At 45.6% G+C, this 17,500-nt stretch overlaps 1 protein-coding gene and 1 long non-coding RNA gene across 2 annotated transcripts; both read left to right on the top strand.

Moving 5' to 3' along the window:
• The first annotated feature begins 1,519 nt into the window (after nt 1–1,519).
• On the top strand, nt 1,520–4,559 carry LOC126995941 (uncharacterized). The gene is made up of 4 exons (XR_007750841.1): nt 1,520–2,291; nt 2,729–2,834; nt 3,124–3,282; nt 4,443–4,559. It is a non-coding gene; the product is annotated as an uncharacterized LOC126995941 (long non-coding RNA).
• Nucleotides 4,560–4,629: 70 nt separating this feature from the next.
• On the top strand, nt 4,630–16,164 carry LOC126983584 (paternally-expressed gene 3 protein-like). Its single transcript, XM_050836772.1, has 6 exons — nt 4,630–4,647; nt 6,500–7,046; nt 7,647–7,835; nt 8,402–8,563; nt 9,071–9,216; nt 15,988–16,164. The coding sequence occupies exons 1-5, from the start codon at nt 4,630–4,632 to the stop codon at nt 9,151–9,153; spliced, it is 999 nt and encodes a 332-aa protein (XP_050692729.1). The 3' UTR covers nt 9,154–9,216; nt 15,988–16,164.
• Nucleotides 16,165–17,500: the final 1,336 nt, after the last annotated feature.

The raw sequence follows: 17,500 nt of genomic DNA, 5'->3' as shown, positions 1-17,500 counted from the left end.
CACGGGACTTGAAGATCCGCGTCTTTGTACACCTGCACAGGTATCGACAACGCCATATACTCGTGTTGAGCGAGTCCATAGCACCGTGGGCCAGACCAATCCGCCGTAAGACTTCCTGGCCAGACTCACCGTTGTTATGAACTACTCTACCAAGATACGTGAAACTTTCCGAGATTTCAACGTCCTCGCCACACGCATGAACAGACTGTACTGTGTCATCCAGCAAGCCTCCAAACACCTGTACCTTGGTCTTGGCCCAGGAGACCTGGAGTCTCAAGGGCTTCGCCGCCTCGTGCAGTGCCTCGAGAGCCATCACCAAGACCTCCAGCGACTCCGCCAGGATTACTGCATCATCGGCAAAAACAAGGACCCTGGTATTGCCAATGGATGCTCCGCAGGTCCACAACTCTGCCCAGTACCCAGTCCATACAAGTGTTGAAAAGCGCTGGGGCAAGGTCACAGCCCTGCCTCACTCCCGCATTCACGGGAAAGAGGCTGGACAAGCCCCCCCCCACACACACACACACACACACACACACTTCACAGCACTCTCTGTCCCAGAATACAGGCCAGTCAGCAAACCAATAGTCCTCGCAGGAATCCCACGGAGTCGCAGAAGATCCCAGAGTGCCTCACGATCGATGCACTGAATCAAACGCCTTCCTGAGATCGACACAGGCTGCAAGCATCCCCTGTCGAAACTCACCTCGGCGCTCCACCACTCGTAAACCTTCTATCAGTCGATCAATCTCATTCAATCATTCAGTCAGTCAGTCAACCAGTTTGTCTGTCAGGCAATCGGTCAGTCTGTCAGACAGTCAATCCATCATTCATTCAGTCAGTCAGTTAACCAGCTATATAGTCAGTCAGTATATCATGCGGTCAGGCAGTCAGTCAGTCAATTAGTCAACCAGTCAGTCAGTCAAGCAGTCAGTCAGGCAGTCATTCAGTTAGTTAGTCAATTAGTCAACCAGTCAGTCAGTATATCATGCGGTCAGGCAGTCAGTCAGTCAATTAGTCAACCAGTCAGTCAGTATATCATGCGGTCAGGCAGTCAGTCAGTCAATTAGTCAACCAGTCAGTCAGTATATCATGCGGTCAGGCAGTCAGTCAGTCAATTAGTCAACCAGTCAGTCAGTATATCATGCGGTCAGGCAGTCAGTCAGTCAATTAGTCAACCAGTCAGTCAGTATATCATGCGGTCAGGCAGTCAGTCAGTCAATTAGTCAACCAGTCAGTCAGTATATCATGCGGTCAGGCAGTCAGTCAGTCAATTAGTCAACCAGTCAGTCAGTATATCATGCGGTCAGGCAGTCAGTCAGTTAGTCAGTCAGTCAATTAGTCAACCAGTCAGTCAGTCAGTTAATCAAGCAGTCAGTCAGGCAGTCAGGCAGTCATTCAGCTAGTCAGTCAATTAGTCAACCAGTCAGTCAGTCAGTTAATCAAGCAGTCAGTGAGTCAGTCATTAGAGGAAACAAGAACAGTTTTGTGGTGAGGAAGGTGCTTGAAAAATAGTGTCAGTGGAATGCAGCACTTATATTTACCGGGGTGCTGTCAGCAAGGAGAGTCAATTAACAGTTTAACTGGAGCACACGAGTTTAGCAACTAGACGAATACAAATGAATAATAGATAAATTTACACATCATAGATAGACAACTATAATATAAGGTAAGTACAATGTTCCAAGTACGACAATTTCGTATCGCTGGCGAGTCACACGGGCGTGAAGTTGCCAGCTCGGTACAGTCAGCCTGTTATATTTGCCGATCTCCCACCCAAAACCTGTCTCTGGCGCCCAATAACGAGACTCAGATATAGTTATCACTAAAACCGTTGATTCCTGATGTGTTTTGGCAATGGTTAAGCGTCGAAAACCGGTACATGCACGAGGGCGAGATGATGAAGGCAAGTTATCCCAGCATCGTTTCCAGATTGTCGTACTCGGAGCATTACATTTACCAGCTTCTCCCGCATAAATATCACCAGGAAACATGAATAATAAACCATTTCAACAATAACTACAAATAAATATCGTTATTGTGACCCAGGAAACAGTTTTGGGGATGGAAATTGGGAAACATGAGAAACTGAGTACGACAATCTGGCAACGTTGTACAATAATCCCAGCCATCAGCTGTTCAGTGTTTGTTTACCTCGCGCGGGGGAGAGAGGAAGGGACGCTGTGCTCCGTGCTTCCCTTGTTATCCCTGCTATCCACGTGCCCCCCCTTGTTATCCTCGTGCTCCCGGCCTTGTAGCGGTGCCGTGGCGGGGCGTGTAGGCGTTGACATGTAAGCCCCGGTCGTCTACCCTCCGTGCCCTATGGGGGTCCGTGCCACTCCGTGGACGGGGCAGGTAGTTTGGGTTAACCCGTCCGCTGCGGTTGGCACGGGTTTGGATTTCACTGTTAGCCTAGTATCATATATATAGTTTCATGTCTTTCTCTGTCTCTGTGGTGGATAGTGGAGTGTTTCCCATGTGGTATTGGTGTGCTGGATATCCTCTCCCAAGGTGCAGGACTACATTTTCTTCATTGAATTGTAGCAGCCACTTTTTGTTCCACTCCTGTAGCTTGATGAGGTCTTCTGCTAGGAAATGCACATTCAAGGGGACAAATATACTTTTCCCATTTCATTTCAACAGAGTAAATTTTAATGTAAGTGGAATTTTTCCATGTTGAGAATATGCTAACAGCTCCTCATTTTCATTTTCCATTTCCATCTTGCAGCACTCACGGTCAACGGCACTGCCCATACACTCAGTCCACCCTGGCGGGGACCTCACCAATGACCTCCATGAAAACAGGGTCCCAGACAAGCCAGTTGGTCTGAAGGGTGAGTGTTTCCCTCAGTGTTGTGATTTACATCCTCTGTCCCCTTCAAATTGTCCCTCCTACCTCCTACCTCCTTATCCATCACTTACATTCTTAATTCCCAACAAACAGTATAAACCTAATATATGTGTTGTGCATAGAATTCAGGATAACTTACAGGTACAATACATTTGTATAATTTTGTTTTCATGGTACAAAATATTCATGTTTGGAAGCCATGATAAAACCTACATAGTGATCATGATGGTGGAGTCACTGTGTTATCTGTAGTGTCTTGTGGTCCATTACAGCCGTGGCGCTGACTGACCACATCAGGGTGTGCTGGCAGCCCCCCACACAGCACAATGTGCTGCTGTGCGGCTACACCATTGCCTGGGACCAAGGCGTGGCGGACATCTACTCCAAGATCGTGGACAGCAAGCAGCACGGTTACATCATTTATAAGCTGGGTGTGTAAGATGATCATTTGTGACTAATTCTCCATTTTCTGGCCCAGTAGTATGCAGACCTGCAGTGTGATTCTCCACAAGACAGGGATTTTGAATTAGCCACTTCTACATTTGTGTTGAGCCAAGAGAAGGTAAAGATTTTGTTAGCCTGTCAAATGCGATTGGCACGGATTTGCCCTCACTGTTAGTCTGGTAACCTTTCTCTGCCTCTCTGGTGGACAGTGGAGTGTTTCCCATGTGGTATTGGTGTGCTGGATATCCCCTCTCCAAGGTGCAGGACTACATTTTTCTTCACTGAATTTTAGTAGAAACATTTTGATCCATTTCTATAGCTTGGTGAGGTCTTCTGGTAGGAAATCCACAGTCAATGGGTTAAATGATATCATAGTTAACCATTTATTGAGTCTGGAGTTAACATTACATTCACCCCTCCAAAAAAAATGATGATGGAGTCCATAACAAGTTTTCATTTAAGCAAAGTAAAGTGAAGGTAGAGATCTTGCTAAGTAGATCATAGTTAAACATTTATTGAGTCTGTTAACATTTCACACACACACACACACACACAAACACACACAGAAAAGTATTTACACACCATCATAAAGTTAGCTCTCCATATTGTGAAGACCATGAGAGCAATTATTGAGGGAAAGGAGGTGGTATTCTGAGTTGCCATTTTCAGACTCATCATCGTTCAGGCTCATTCCTCTGTCTGCCCTGAACTCTCAGATATTTCCTGGGTGGTCATAATGTTAGTCAGGTTATTCATTGGTTATCCGTGGCCTGTTATCTGTCTTTCTACCTGTTGTCTGTAAGTCTATCTCATTTGTTATCTGTTCTGCCCAGTTTAACCCCTTGACTGCGGATTTCCTAGCAGCAGACCTCGCCAAGCTACAGGAATGGAACAAAAAGTGTCCGTGGCTACAATTCAGTGAAGAAAAGTGTAGTCCTGCACCTTGGGAGGGGATATCCAGCACACCAATACCACATGGGAAACACTCCACTATCCACCACAGACAGAGAGAGAAAGACCTGGGACTATGTTACCAGGCTACCAGTGAAGGCAAAATCCGTGCCAATCGCAGCGGACGGGTTAAGGGTCGTGAAAAAATTGTTGTATTGTTACGATTAGGTCCATAACAAGTTCTCCATCTCCTCAGAACCCAACATGGAGTTTGTGATAAGCCTGCGAGCCTTCAACAACGTGGGTGACGGGCAACCGGTGTACCAGCAAGTCCACACCCAGCCAGAGGAGGAGGAGGTGGTGGCACCCACGCTGGACCCGGCGGTGTGGGTGAAGGCCGTGGTGTTGACACCCTTCACCGTGGTGCTGCAGTGGCGGACACCATGCTGAGCCAGAACCAGGTGATTTATTTATTTATTTTTTATTATTACTTTTTTTTTTTCAAGGAGGCAACTCAAGGTAAACAAATTAAACAACAATTAAAAGGCCACTAGATGCCGTTCCAAACACAAGCATGAAGAATGGGAGGTCAAAAGAGGTCAGTTTTGGGTAGTGTTGCTGGGCTGCTTCAGGGAGGGCAGTCATCAGCTGGAAAATATATGTTTTATCTCATGTTCTTTGTGCACTGTGTCACAGACTTGCCACTTGCATCAACACAGCAGCGGAAAAGTTAGTCATTCGTCAAGGAACTTATTCACCACTTACACATTCTTGTTTCCCTGCACACACTCCCTTATTCACCTCATATCCACCTCTCCACATCCTTATTCGTAACTTGCAACCTTCTCCCTCCTACAAACAGCCCCTCATTCACCTCATATCTTCCTCTCTATATCCTTATCCATTACTTACTCATACTCTCGTCCCAGCAAACTCCCTTATTCACCTCACGCCCACCTCACACATCCTTATCCATAACTCATGCATCCTCTTTTTCCTGCAAACAGTCCCTTATACACCTCATATCCTCCCTCATACATCCTTATCCTTCACTTACACATCCTCTTTTTCCTGCAAGCACTCCCTCACACCCTTCCTATCCTCCTGTCATTCATGTCTCATTTCACAAGCCAGTCCTTCATCCAGTGACCTTTCTTATGTTTTCCTTCCGTCCTTGTACCTGACTCCCTGTTAATACTGACCTTTGACTCCTGCAGTACAACAGCTGCACCACCTTCTCGTCCTCATCCTCCAGCCGCTACGTCAACGCCACGGATGTGACCTGCCTCATTGACAGCCTCAAGCCATCAACAGTGTGTGAGTTTGCTGTGAAGACCATCAGGGTGAGACCACAGTGCTGGAAGCCTTCGTTCTTCTTTCAGTAAATATTCACTCAGTCCTGCAACACTTCTCAAGGAAATCCTGCACAGCTGAATCCTTGCTGTGATGAGGCACAGAGAAATTATGACTCATAGGGTGAGCTATTATTAGTGTTTGAGATATTGATTTTTTCATTGACCTTTTGCAAATACTTAAAAATGAACCTTACATAATGGTATTAGAAACAGCACAGCAGGGTTGGCAATGATTTAATCAAATTGATTTAATCAAATGATTAAATCATTGACTTTATTTGTATTTTTTCTGAGTAAAAGTATTCCATAGGTTAAATGATGTGCTCCAAAGATGATAAAGTAAAACAACCTATTCATGTGCAATGATTCATTTATTCTCTTCAAAGTATAAAAAAAAGATTCCTACATTATTATATCCTCCTGCGCTAATGTTGCCAACTTGACATGTTTTTTACTAGGTAAAAAATCAGCCTCCTCTAGTCTTTACTAACTTGGCCGGCAATGTATCATAATAGCAACCAAGGTTTGCAACCAAACCGTAACAGAATAGAAGTAGATATTCTTCTGTATGGTAATAATATAATATTCTGCCATGAAAATGACAACTTCAGGCAACTCTATCTGTCCTAAACCTGCTCCTGTACCAACTACAAACAAGTACTGAACAAGTATGTATCTGGATCCTTGACTGTGCTTAGACTTACTAGCCTAAACTTAAACGTAAAGTAACCTTTAGAAACTTATGAATCACTCACCAGGATATATATATAAATATATATATATATATATATATATATATATATATATATATATATATATATATATATATATATATATATATATATATATATATATGTATAAAATGCATGATGGGGGAACTTTGAAGTTTTGGTGTGCCAAAATCACACTTTTTCCCACACACTTGTCCCCATCAGGTTTGGTGTGAGTCCCCCTATAGCCTGGTGGCCTCCAACACCCTGCTGGTGGCCCGGCCGTCCTGGCCCTCCCTGGCCAGCCGTCCACCACCACCTTCACCCGGCAGCCGTCCACCACCACCTTCACCCGGCAGCCGTCCACCACCACCTTCACCCGGCAGCCGTCCACCACCACCTTCACCCGGCAGCCGTCCACCACCACCTTCACCCGGCAGCCGTCCACCACCACCTTCACCCGGCAGCCGTCCACCACCACCTTCACCCGGCAGCCGTCCACCACCACCTTCACCCGGCAGCCGTCCACCACCACCTTCACCCGGCAGCCGTCCACCACCACCTTCACCCGGCAGCCGTCCACCACCACCTTCACCCGGCAGCCGTCCACCACCACCTTCACCCGGCAGCCGTCCACCACCACCTTCACCCGGCAGCCGTCCACCACCACCTTCACCCGGCAGCCGTCCACCACCACCTTCACCCGGCAGCCGTCCACCACCACCTTCACCCGGCAGCCGTCCACCACCACCTTCACCCGGCAGCCGCTGCAGCGGAACAATGGGAGGATCACAGGTGAGCTGATGGGTTACCAGGATGGCATCTTCAAATTATAAAAATAAAAAAGAGTCAGTGTGCCAAACCACAGTGATGTACTAGACTACATAGTTAAGGGAACACACCTTCACTGACGTGGAAAAGACCTGGATATATAGTAAATAAACAGTGACTTAGGTCATGGTGGTGGGCCAGGCAGGAAGCAAGAACCATACATCTTGTCAGCCACTATAAATACAATTTGCCTGAGCCACTACTGGGCTGGGGTCATCCAAGAGGCCCCTCCAAAGAGCCTACTGGAGCTATGGGCAGCACTTAACCCAGTAGCTGCAGGGATCATGTTTCTGAAAGGCCACTCTAAGCACTGCCTTGGGCCGACCATCAGGACCCACCGGGAAGAAGCCTACCGGCGCAATAGGCCGCGACGTAAAAAAGAGAGAGAGAGAGAAAATCATCACTCAGGCAAACCTTTTTATAATATATATTAATGCATTTGTGATCAGTTTATGCATCATCTATTTAGGCCCGTCGCTGCTACACGGTAAAGCCACAAATTTTGCCTGTCACTGGTACACGGTTAAAAAAAGATTATTGAGGGAGTAATTTTGTTTGTTCCAGGCTACTTGATATTCCTCACCATGGACCAAACCGTCAGTGACTGGGTGACGGGGGAAGTGACAGGGGACTGGCTCACCCTTACCGTCCATGGACTGACGCCTTCAAGGAAGTATTTGCACAAGATGCACTCTCACAATGTCAAAGGTTTTGGTCCATTCTCCTCCGTGGAAAGCTTCACGACTCTTCCAGGTAAGGAAGTGTTAGTTTTAGGGAGCCGTCATTGCTGTGGTGCATCAGTCACTGTTCTCCCAGTTATGCACATGTTGTGTCCCACCACACTGTCCCTCATCATGGAGCACTCCCTCCCTGAGGCTGACTTGAGGCCCATTACCTGCATGCTGTGTGCTGTGGTGCATCAGTCACTGTTCTCCCAGTTATGCACATGTTGTGTCCCACCATACTGTCCCTCATCATGGAGCACTCCCTCCCTGAGGCTGACTTGAGGCCCATTACCTGCATGCTCTGTGAATGCCACCTCTGGCTCTGTGGGCATGTGGGTAAACCCTGCTTACCAGGTTGTTTATGTAAGAGACAATCCTTAGTAAAGAGTGTGCCCAGAAAGTTGGGTTAGAGCAGGTTGATGGATCCTGCTGGGAGGTACATGGTATGGGAAGGTGCCTGCATGGGGACCTGCACAGAGGAACCCCAAGAATGGTGTCATAGTATGGGTGAGGCAGGCTGGCAGAGGCCCCCATTGATTGACTGATTGATTAAGCCAATGTTAAAAATATTATACATCTGCTCCTGTGTTCCAGCTGTTGACAAGAGCATCGGTGAGCCCCAGGCTGGTGTGTGGAGCGAGAGGCCTGATTGTGCTGGTGATCGCTGGCGTGGCAGGAGCCATGACCAGCTGGGGGCCTTCTTGGCCACCACACTGTACTGTCGCGGGTCAAGGCGGAGCCCAGGCCAAGCATTGTGTAAGGTGGCAGGACAGTTTCTTGTTGGTGTGTTTCATCCCATGACTCATTTCAGCAATCCTTTACACTGACTGCAGGAACTTTATTCACTTGGTAATATGGAGAACAAGGCTGCAGGGCATAGTCCACAAAGACTTAAGTTTGCCAAGATTAGAGAAAGAAAAAGAAAGGTAAACTTGTTCTTAGGAAATGTTCAAGATGGACTTTCATTTTGTGCTATACATAGTTGCAGGGTAACAAGTGACCTCTGTTTGTGATATCTGTGTCTCTTGGTGGAGCAGCTAACACGTGTTTCTAACTTGTGATTGCTTGCAGTGTGCTGGCTGGGAGCTATTTCTTTAAATGAATTCAAATATGCTTTGTTGAACTCAAACCTCATACCTTTAACATCCATCCTGTTTTGAAGATTGCATGTGCCCTTCCATCTCCCTCTGGACAGCCCTGCGAGGTACAGCAGCAGCACTCAGTAGTATTTAGCAGCTAGTAAGATGCATCACTTCCTTGCAGTGTTGGCGGCAGCTGCAGTGAGAGCAACAAGCCTGGCGTCCAGCCTCCAGACCTGTGGATCCATCACGGCCACTTGGAGCTGAAGAACTTTGACAAGGGTGAGCGCAGCAACTCCCCCAACCACGCCTCCATCATCCAGCACACAGGTGGGTGTCTTTGTCAGTCAGTGAACAGTGTGCAGCTCATGGGAGTCCTGTCATTTGTGTGGTATTTTTTGTAATATTTGGTTGCTGGTGTTTTGTTGCCAGTCACTGCTGCGTTGTAGTGTGCCAGTGACGCCACACACAACCTTACACAACCCCCGGACACTCCAGTATGAGAGTCATCACACATTACAGAGTTTCCATCTCTCTCTATCCAGACACTCCCTCCGTGCCTGCTCAAAGTTTCTCAAAGATCTTTCCCCCCTCTCCCTAACGTACTCTTGCACCCTATCCCTCCATTTCACTGGAGGTCGTCCTCTAGCATTCCCTCCCTCTATCTCACTCACATACACCCTTCTGGTCATCTTACTCTCCTTCATTCGCTCCATGTGGCCAAACCACTTTAAAGTCTGTCGCTTCACTTCTTCCACCACTCCACGCTTCTTCCCTTCACCCCCGTGACACATTCCAAAACGCTCGTACACACTTTCATTACTCATTCCATCCATTCTACTCACACCACAAGCACTCCTCAAATAACTCATTTCCACTGCCTGCACTCTAGACCTCTGACTTTCATTGCAGGCCCTCGTTTCACTTGCATATGTGAGGGTTGGTACTATTATTGTATTTCTCAAATCCCTCTTTACCTCCATGCTCACACTTCTGCCATTCATGATTTGTCTCAAAGACCCTACCACCCTTCTTCCTTGCAATGCCCTTTCTCTTGTCACTCTCTCTGCACCACCATGCTTACACATAACTGATCCTTGTTGAAAGCTTGTTAACTTAATTTCAGGGACTGGAGTTTCCAAAGCGGGTCCACAGTAACCGTCGGCTTTGAAGTTCCGGATAGCTTCCTCACTTTCCTTATTAAAAAGTCAACAAACATGTTAGCCTAGGTAACTAATTTCCTAACCTAACCTAAACTAGCTAAACTAACCTAATCTAACCAAACTAACCTAACCAAACTAACTTAACCTAATCTTTATATATCGCTGTCAGCATTATAAATACTTTTTGGAGTGTATATATGGGGTTAAAATTAATCTAAATAAGAAGCTCCTTCTGGTGAGAAGGGTAAGGCCTCTCACACTTGCGGGCGAGACCCGTGTCCGCGCTTATAATGCGTACGCGAGCCTTCCCGCGTATCCATTCAGACGGCGCCGGTGAAAACTGGCCACCACCCGCATGGAGGTGGAAGGAGGCAGGAGAAAGACAGGAAAATGTAATGAAAGCCAGGGAAGGCACGGCCATCTGGAGGAAAGGAGAGACAAAAATACAGCTGGAGGAGGAAGGGAGATAAAGGAATAAAATTGATAAAATGAAAGACCAAAAATTAAGATAGCTGGCAGAGTAAAAAGAGAAAATGGGATAAAGGAGAGAAGGGAGCGGGAAGATGAGGAAGTAAACACAAGGGAGAAGAGCATCAAAATTCTTCCTACAAATAAAGTTAAAAATAAAAGTGAAACAGGAAAATGAACGCCGACTACCAAACTTTCCAACTTGCTATCAAGGCATAACACACAGGTCAGGTTAGATTAGTTAATATTTAGTGTTTTAGGTTGTTAGGTAAGGGCAGGCTATTTATTTGTATATTTTTGTTTGGTCCATAGTGCTGGTGGGCTTTCATGATGGGGCCTGTTGGCTGGCCCCAGCCTGTTAGTGGTGCTGGCAAGTGTTTTATAGTGGTGCCATCTTGCCTGGCCCATACTGTCCCCTGGAGGAGCTCCACTTGATCCTCTTGGAGAGTGTCCCCATAGTCTGGGTTGACAGGCGGGCACCAGGACAGCATGCGGGTAGTCTTGTGCAATGACTGAACAGTGTCAGCTTGTAGGGGGGGAGGGAACTTGATCCCAGGTCATCCAGCACACTGTGCCCACACGCTGTCCACCCAGCCACCGCCTCCCAGACTGAATTTGGTACAGCCATTCCTTGGTGTACGAGCTTAATTCCTTCCGGAATTTGACTCTTAAATCAAAACAAACGCAGACTGTTCTGCTGAAAACCCAAAGATCACACCCTAGAGCACAAACGTGAGCAGGCCTGAGCATGCAGGTGCCGCCTCTGTGAGCGTACAATGTGGACTGAGACCCCGCTCCCATTGTTTTCCGCTCTGGTCCTGCGGTGAACAAAGGGAACGTGTCCTCCACTCGTACAAACAGGATGCTCCTAAACCAGGTCACCACTCCTAAAGCAAGCCATTGTTTGTGATCTTTTTTTGCTAGTAAATCAAAACACTTATGTGTAGGGCACTTGAAAACCAAGGTGTTACTGTACTTACAGACAAACCTTGGGTATTGAACAGTCTTTTTGAACAAATTGGATCACAAACATAATGAACAATGCTCCAGTTTTCTCTCTCGGCCTGGGTTCAGGAACAAGCTAAACGGTAACAGCCTCAGGAATCTGTGAACGCCCACATTTGTGCTTTTTATCTTTTGGTTCTGTCAGTAAGCCGCCGTGACTTCTCTCTCTTTATTTTTACTCCTTCCTATCCCTTACTTCTCTCCTCTTTCCTCCCTTGCTGCACATCACTTTATACTCTAGCTCATCCCTATACAGTCCAAACCCCTTATGCAAGAGTTAACCAGCATCTTCATTCTTTCATCCTTGTGTTGTCCAAACCCCTTATGCAAGAGTTAACCAGGATCTTTATTCTTTCATCCTTGTGCTGGTGAATTCCTGAACATCTTTCCTTGGCCTCTTTCACAAGGAGAGTACCAGGACACCTCTCCTCCCGAGATTGATATTTCTTTTGGCCTCTCTTTTGTTGGAGCAGCGTCTAGCGGGCTTGTTGTTGTTGTTTTCGTCCCTTGCTGTAAAAGATGAAAGCAGTTTGCCAGTGGCAGTGTTTCTGAGGCTATGACAAGCCAGACATTGGCATGAGGATTTGGCCAAGAAAATCCCAGACACTGGTAGAGAAGCCTTCATTTGGGGTCAGGCTTGTATCACATTGTGTGTCATGGGAAAGTTGGCTTCACTTTACAAACAGTTCACTTTAAGAACATCATTTAGGAGCCAATTGGGTAAAGGTTCCGCTGAAGTATTTCTTTTCTGCCCACTTCACACTCTGTGGTGTTTTCTTCTTAAGTTCATATGAGTGTTTGTTTTGAGGCCTCATTGAGTTGTGCCAATGAACAATAACCATAGCACTGCACGGCTTCCTGTACATCAGGTGACCGGGGCTGACAGTGAGAGAAGAGGAGATGAGGAGGAGGAAAAGAGAGCAGCATGGAAGAGAGGAACGATTAAGAGAATAAAAATAAAAGTAAAATAATGACGGAAAAATGGAAGAAAAATTAATAGGAAAAAAGAAAGGGAATAAGAGAGAGAGAGAGAGAGAGAGACCAACTTTCTATACAACAAAGTGAGGTAATTCCTTGTTGATTTATACCATAGGGTGCTGGCCATCATGTGTTGAAAGATATCCTGAATTTAACCTAACTTAACAAAACCCAGTCACTATATAGGTCTTGACTCAGAAAACTCATCTATGCTTCCTTACTAATGAGACTTTCTATAAAACAAAGTGGGATCATTCTTTGTTGATTTATACCATAAGGTGCTGGCTATCATGTGTTTGAAGATACCCTGAATTTAACCTAACATAATTTAACAAAACCCAATCGCTACGCATCTTGACTCAGAAAACTCATCTATGCGTCCTTACTAATGAGACTTTCTACACAACAAAGTGGGGTTATTCCTGGTGGCAGTTTAACCCTTCTCCTCAACCATGGACTAAAAATACCACTCCTAAATACCTGACTGATCTCCTTCTTTGCCCAACCATAAATTACCTTACCTTACCTTACCTACCTTACCTTACCATCTACCTTACCTTTGCCCTACCTTACCCTACTTCTAATTTTATATTGATTTACATTACAGGAATTAGTAGTGATGTTAGTAAATTTGCAGATGATACCAAGATCGGTGAGTAATTGAGTCGGATCAGGACGCTAGTATTCTCCAAGGTGAACTCAACAGATTATATGACTGGGCGGATAAATGGCAGATGGAGTTCAATGTAGGGAAGTGCAGTATTCTGAGTGTAGGTAGGAACAACCCCTCACACAACTATTGCTTAAATGACACTCATAAGTAGGTCTGGGTGCGAGAGGATTTAGGGGTCTTAGTGAGCTCTGATCTCCGTCGAAGGGCACAATGCATTCAAGCTAGAAATCGAGCTAATAGGGTACTGGGATTTATTTCAAGGAGCGTAAGCAACAGAAGCCCCGAAGTCTTCCTCAAACTATATTTAGCATTAGTTAGACCTCATCTTGACTATGCGGCTCAGTTCTGGTCACCCTACTATAGAATGGATATCAAAGGTTAGAATCAGTGCAGAGGAGGATGACTAAGATGATTCAGGGTTGAGAAACTTGGCATACGAGAAAGACTCAAACAGTTAAACTTGCATTCTCTAGAAAGGCGAAGGGTGTGTGGAGACATGATCGAGGTTTATAAATGGATGAAGGGCTTTAATAAGGAGACATTCATAGGTTTTGTGGTAAGAGAACCGGGTAGGACACGAAGTAACGGGTTTAAACTGGATAAATTCAGATTCAACAGGGACATAGGCAAAAATTGGTTTACTAACAGGGTGGTGGATGAGTGGAATAGGCTTAACAGTCATGTGGTGAGTGCCAATACAATTGTCACATTCAAAAATAGACTAGATAAATTCATGGACAGCGATATTAGGTGGGGTTAGATACACGGGAGCTTAGGGTTTCTGCCTCCAGGCCTCTACCTCTTGCGAACTCCTGCGTTCTTATGTTCTTATGTTCTTATTATCTAACTTTGCCTTGCCACACCTTAACTTTCCTTAGTTTTTCCATACCTTACCTTACCTGACCTGACCCTGCCTTGCTTTACCTTACCTTACCCTACCTTACCTTACCTTACCTTACCTTACCTTGCCCTACCTTACCTTACCTTACCTTGCCCTACCTTACCTTACCTTACCCTACTTCTAATTTTATATTGGTTTACATTATCTAACTTTGCCTTACCACACCTTAACTTTCCTTAGTTTTTCCATACCTTACCTTACCTGCCTTACCTTACCCTTGCCTTACCTTACTTTTCCTTACCTTACCCTACCCTGTACCTTACCTTACCTTACCCCTACCTTACTCCACCTTACCTTACCTTACCTTACCTTTTACCTTACCTTGCCTTACACCCTACCTTACCCTACCTTACCTTACCTTACCTACTCCCTACACCTTTACCTTACCTTACCTCCACCTTACCTTACCCCTACCTTACCTTACCCTACCCTACCCTACCTTACCTTACCTTACCCTACCTTACCCTACCTTACCTTACCTTACCTTTTACCTTACCTTACCTTACCTTACCCTACCTAATTTTACCTTGTTTACCTTATCTAACTTTACCTTACTACCTTACCTTTCCTTATTCCTTACCTTACCTTACCTGACCTGACCCTACCTTGCTTTTTACCTTACCTTACCTTGCCCTACCTTACCTTACCTTACCTTACCTTACCCTACCTTACCTTACCTTACCTTGCCCTACCTTACCTTACCCTACCTTACCTTACCTTACCTTACCTTACCCTACTTCTAATTTTATATTGGTTTACATTATCTAACTTTGCCTTACCACACCTTAACTTTCCTTAGTTTTTCCATACCTTACCTTACCTGACCTGACCCTGCCTTGCTTTGCCTTACCTTACCTTACCCTACCTTACCTTATCCTACCTTACCTTGCCCTACCTTACCTTACCTTACCTTTACCTTACCCTCCATACCTTACCTTACCTTACCTTACCTACCTTACTCTTTTATATTGGTTTATTTTATCTAACCTTAACTTTCCTTAGTTTTTCCATACCTTTTTACCTGACCTGACCTGCCTTGCTTTTACCTTACCTTACCTTACCTTACCATACCTTCCTGTCACATTACCACTTTCCCTTACCCTTACCCTACCTGCAATACCATACCATACCTTACCTCACCTAAATCAACCCTTCCTTACCTTACTACCTTATCAAGCATTCTCAACCTCCATTCCTTACCTTAAAACCTTTTACCTTACTTTACCGTACCCTACCCTGCAATACCATACCTTACCTTGCTCCACCTAAATCAACCTTTCCTTACCTTACCTTATCAAGCATTCTCAACCTCCATTCCTTACCTAACTAACCTTACCTTACATACCTTACCGTACCCTACCCTGCCCTGCAATACCATACAATACCTTACATTACCTAACCTAAATAAAACATTCCTTACATTACTCTACCTTATCAATCATTCTCAACCTTTCCTTACCTTACCTCACCTTACCTTGCCTTTCCTTACCTTACCTTACCTCCTGAAGTTGATCTCCCCTGTGGGCATAAATAAGAAGTATGAGTGTAGCAATCTGTTTATGAAGGTGATTTTTTTTTTTAAGTAAGGGCAGTTCTGTACAAACCCAGAGCACCAAAACTCTCTCAGTAAGGGCCAGGGACTATCTGGAGCACTCTGGATAAGCACAGCAGTGTCCTGGACAGCAGCAGCCGGCCACTCCACCTGCAGGAAAGGTGTGGCCTGTGGGTTATAAAGTCACCCCTAGAGTACCCCTGTGTGCTGGGGAGTACTCCAAGATGGCACGTCACTTTCTTCACAGCAAACACTGACAGCCTACGACTCATTCCTCCACTCTTATATCATGCTTGCATCAGTGGTTATGACAACTTTAAATATACAGGCTTAAAATCTAATGCCTCTGTGTTTCCTGCAGCTGAAGATCAACAACAAGGAGATGACGGCGCTAGACCAGATGCTTGGGGCACTCCTGGAGGCTCTGCAGGACAAGGCCAAGGAAACAAAGAGTGGCCAGGCTCTGGGACCGAGGCACAGAGAGCCAAGACGGCCGAGGGTTTATCAAGACTGACAACAACGTGACGGTCAAAGTGTTAGAGGTAAGAAACTTACGTGATGAAACATTGTGGAAGCCTTGCCAGAGTATACGGTCCCACAACATGTCCTGTAGCTTCTGAATGAGTGCCTTCAAGCTCTGGTGCTGCTTCCCTTCCTTTTTTATGATTGTTTCCATACTTACTGCTAAAGATCTTCAACACAAGCTCATACCGGTGGCCTCATACTCTCTAATTCAAGAGTTGAAGTGTTTCTAATTATTCCATTTCTTGAAATTCTTTATTTCTGGTATTCTAGCACTTAAGTACTGTTACTAAAAGACCTCTTGAACTATTAAAGTTGATACCCTCTTGGCATCTTCTAGTCTGAAAACTCACAGTCCTTTCTTCCTTCCCATGACTTAAGCTTCTTCAGAATGGGAGTCCCAAAAGTCTTCCAGTCTCCCTAATGTGGCATTCCTCTCCCAGTCTTCATCAGTCCTTTCTTCCTTCCCCATGGCTTAAACGTCTTCAGAATGGAGGCAAAGTCTTCCAGTCTCCCCTGTGGTACATTCCCTCCTCCCAGTCTTCATCACAGTCCTTTCCTCCTTCCCATGACTTAAGCTTCTTCAGAATGGGAGTCCCAAAAGTCTTCCAGTCTCCCCTGTGGTACATTCCCTCCTCCCAGTCTTCATCACAGTCCTTTCCTCCTTCCCATGACTTAAGCTTCTTCAGAATGGGAGTCCCAAAAGTCTTCCAGTCTCCCCTGTGGTACATTCCCTCCTCCAGTCTTCATCCTGATCCTTTCTTCCTTCCCATAGGTTAAACTTCTTCCAGAATAGAATGTAAAAGTCTTGCAGTCTCCTGTGGTACATTCCCTCCTCCCAGTCTTCATCACAGTCCTTTCTTCCTTCCCATGAGTTAAACTTCTTCAGAATGGGAGTCCCAAAAGTCTTCCAGTCTCCCCTGTGGTACATTCCCTCCTCCCAGTCTTCATCACAGTCCTTTCTTCCTTCCCATGAGTTAAACTTCTTCAGAATGGGGTGCCAAAGTCTTCCAGTCTCCCCTGTGGTACATTCCCTCCTCCCAGTCTTCATCACAGTCCTTTCTTCCTTCCCATGAGTTAAACTTCTTCAGAATGGGAGTGCCAAAGTCTTCAGTCTCCCCTGTGGTACATTACCTCCTCCCAGTCTTCATCACAGTCCTTTCTTCCTTCCCATGAGTTAAACTTCTTCAGAATGGGAGTGCCAAAAGTCTTCCAGTCTCCCCTGTGGTACATTCCTCCTCCCAGTCTTCATCACAGTCTTTCTTCCTTCCCATGAGTTAAACTTCTTCAGAATGGAGTGCCAAAGTCTTCAGTCTCCCTGTGGTACATTCCTCCTCCAGTCTTCATCACAG

Source organism: Eriocheir sinensis, chromosome 1, assembly GCF_024679095.1.
Source record: "Eriocheir sinensis breed Jianghai 21 chromosome 1, ASM2467909v1, whole genome shotgun sequence".
Classification (NCBI taxonomy): Eukaryota; Metazoa; Arthropoda; class Malacostraca; order Decapoda; family Varunidae; genus Eriocheir; species Eriocheir sinensis.
The sequence above is the reverse complement of the archived record's forward strand: the minus strand, read 5'-3'. Positions and strand labels throughout refer to the sequence as shown.

Excerpts from the sequence above, each read along its gene's own strand:
- LOC126983584 (XM_050836772.1), top strand. Across the intron at positions 7,836-8,401 it reads AAGCTTCACGACTCTTCCAG|CTGTTGACAAGAGCATCGGT; the intron begins GTAAGGAAGTGT and ends CCTGTGTTCCAG. Across the intron at positions 8,564-9,070 it reads GAGCCCAGGCCAAGCATTGT|TGTTGGCGGCAGCTGCAGTG; the intron begins GTAAGGTGGCAG and ends ACTTCCTTGCAG.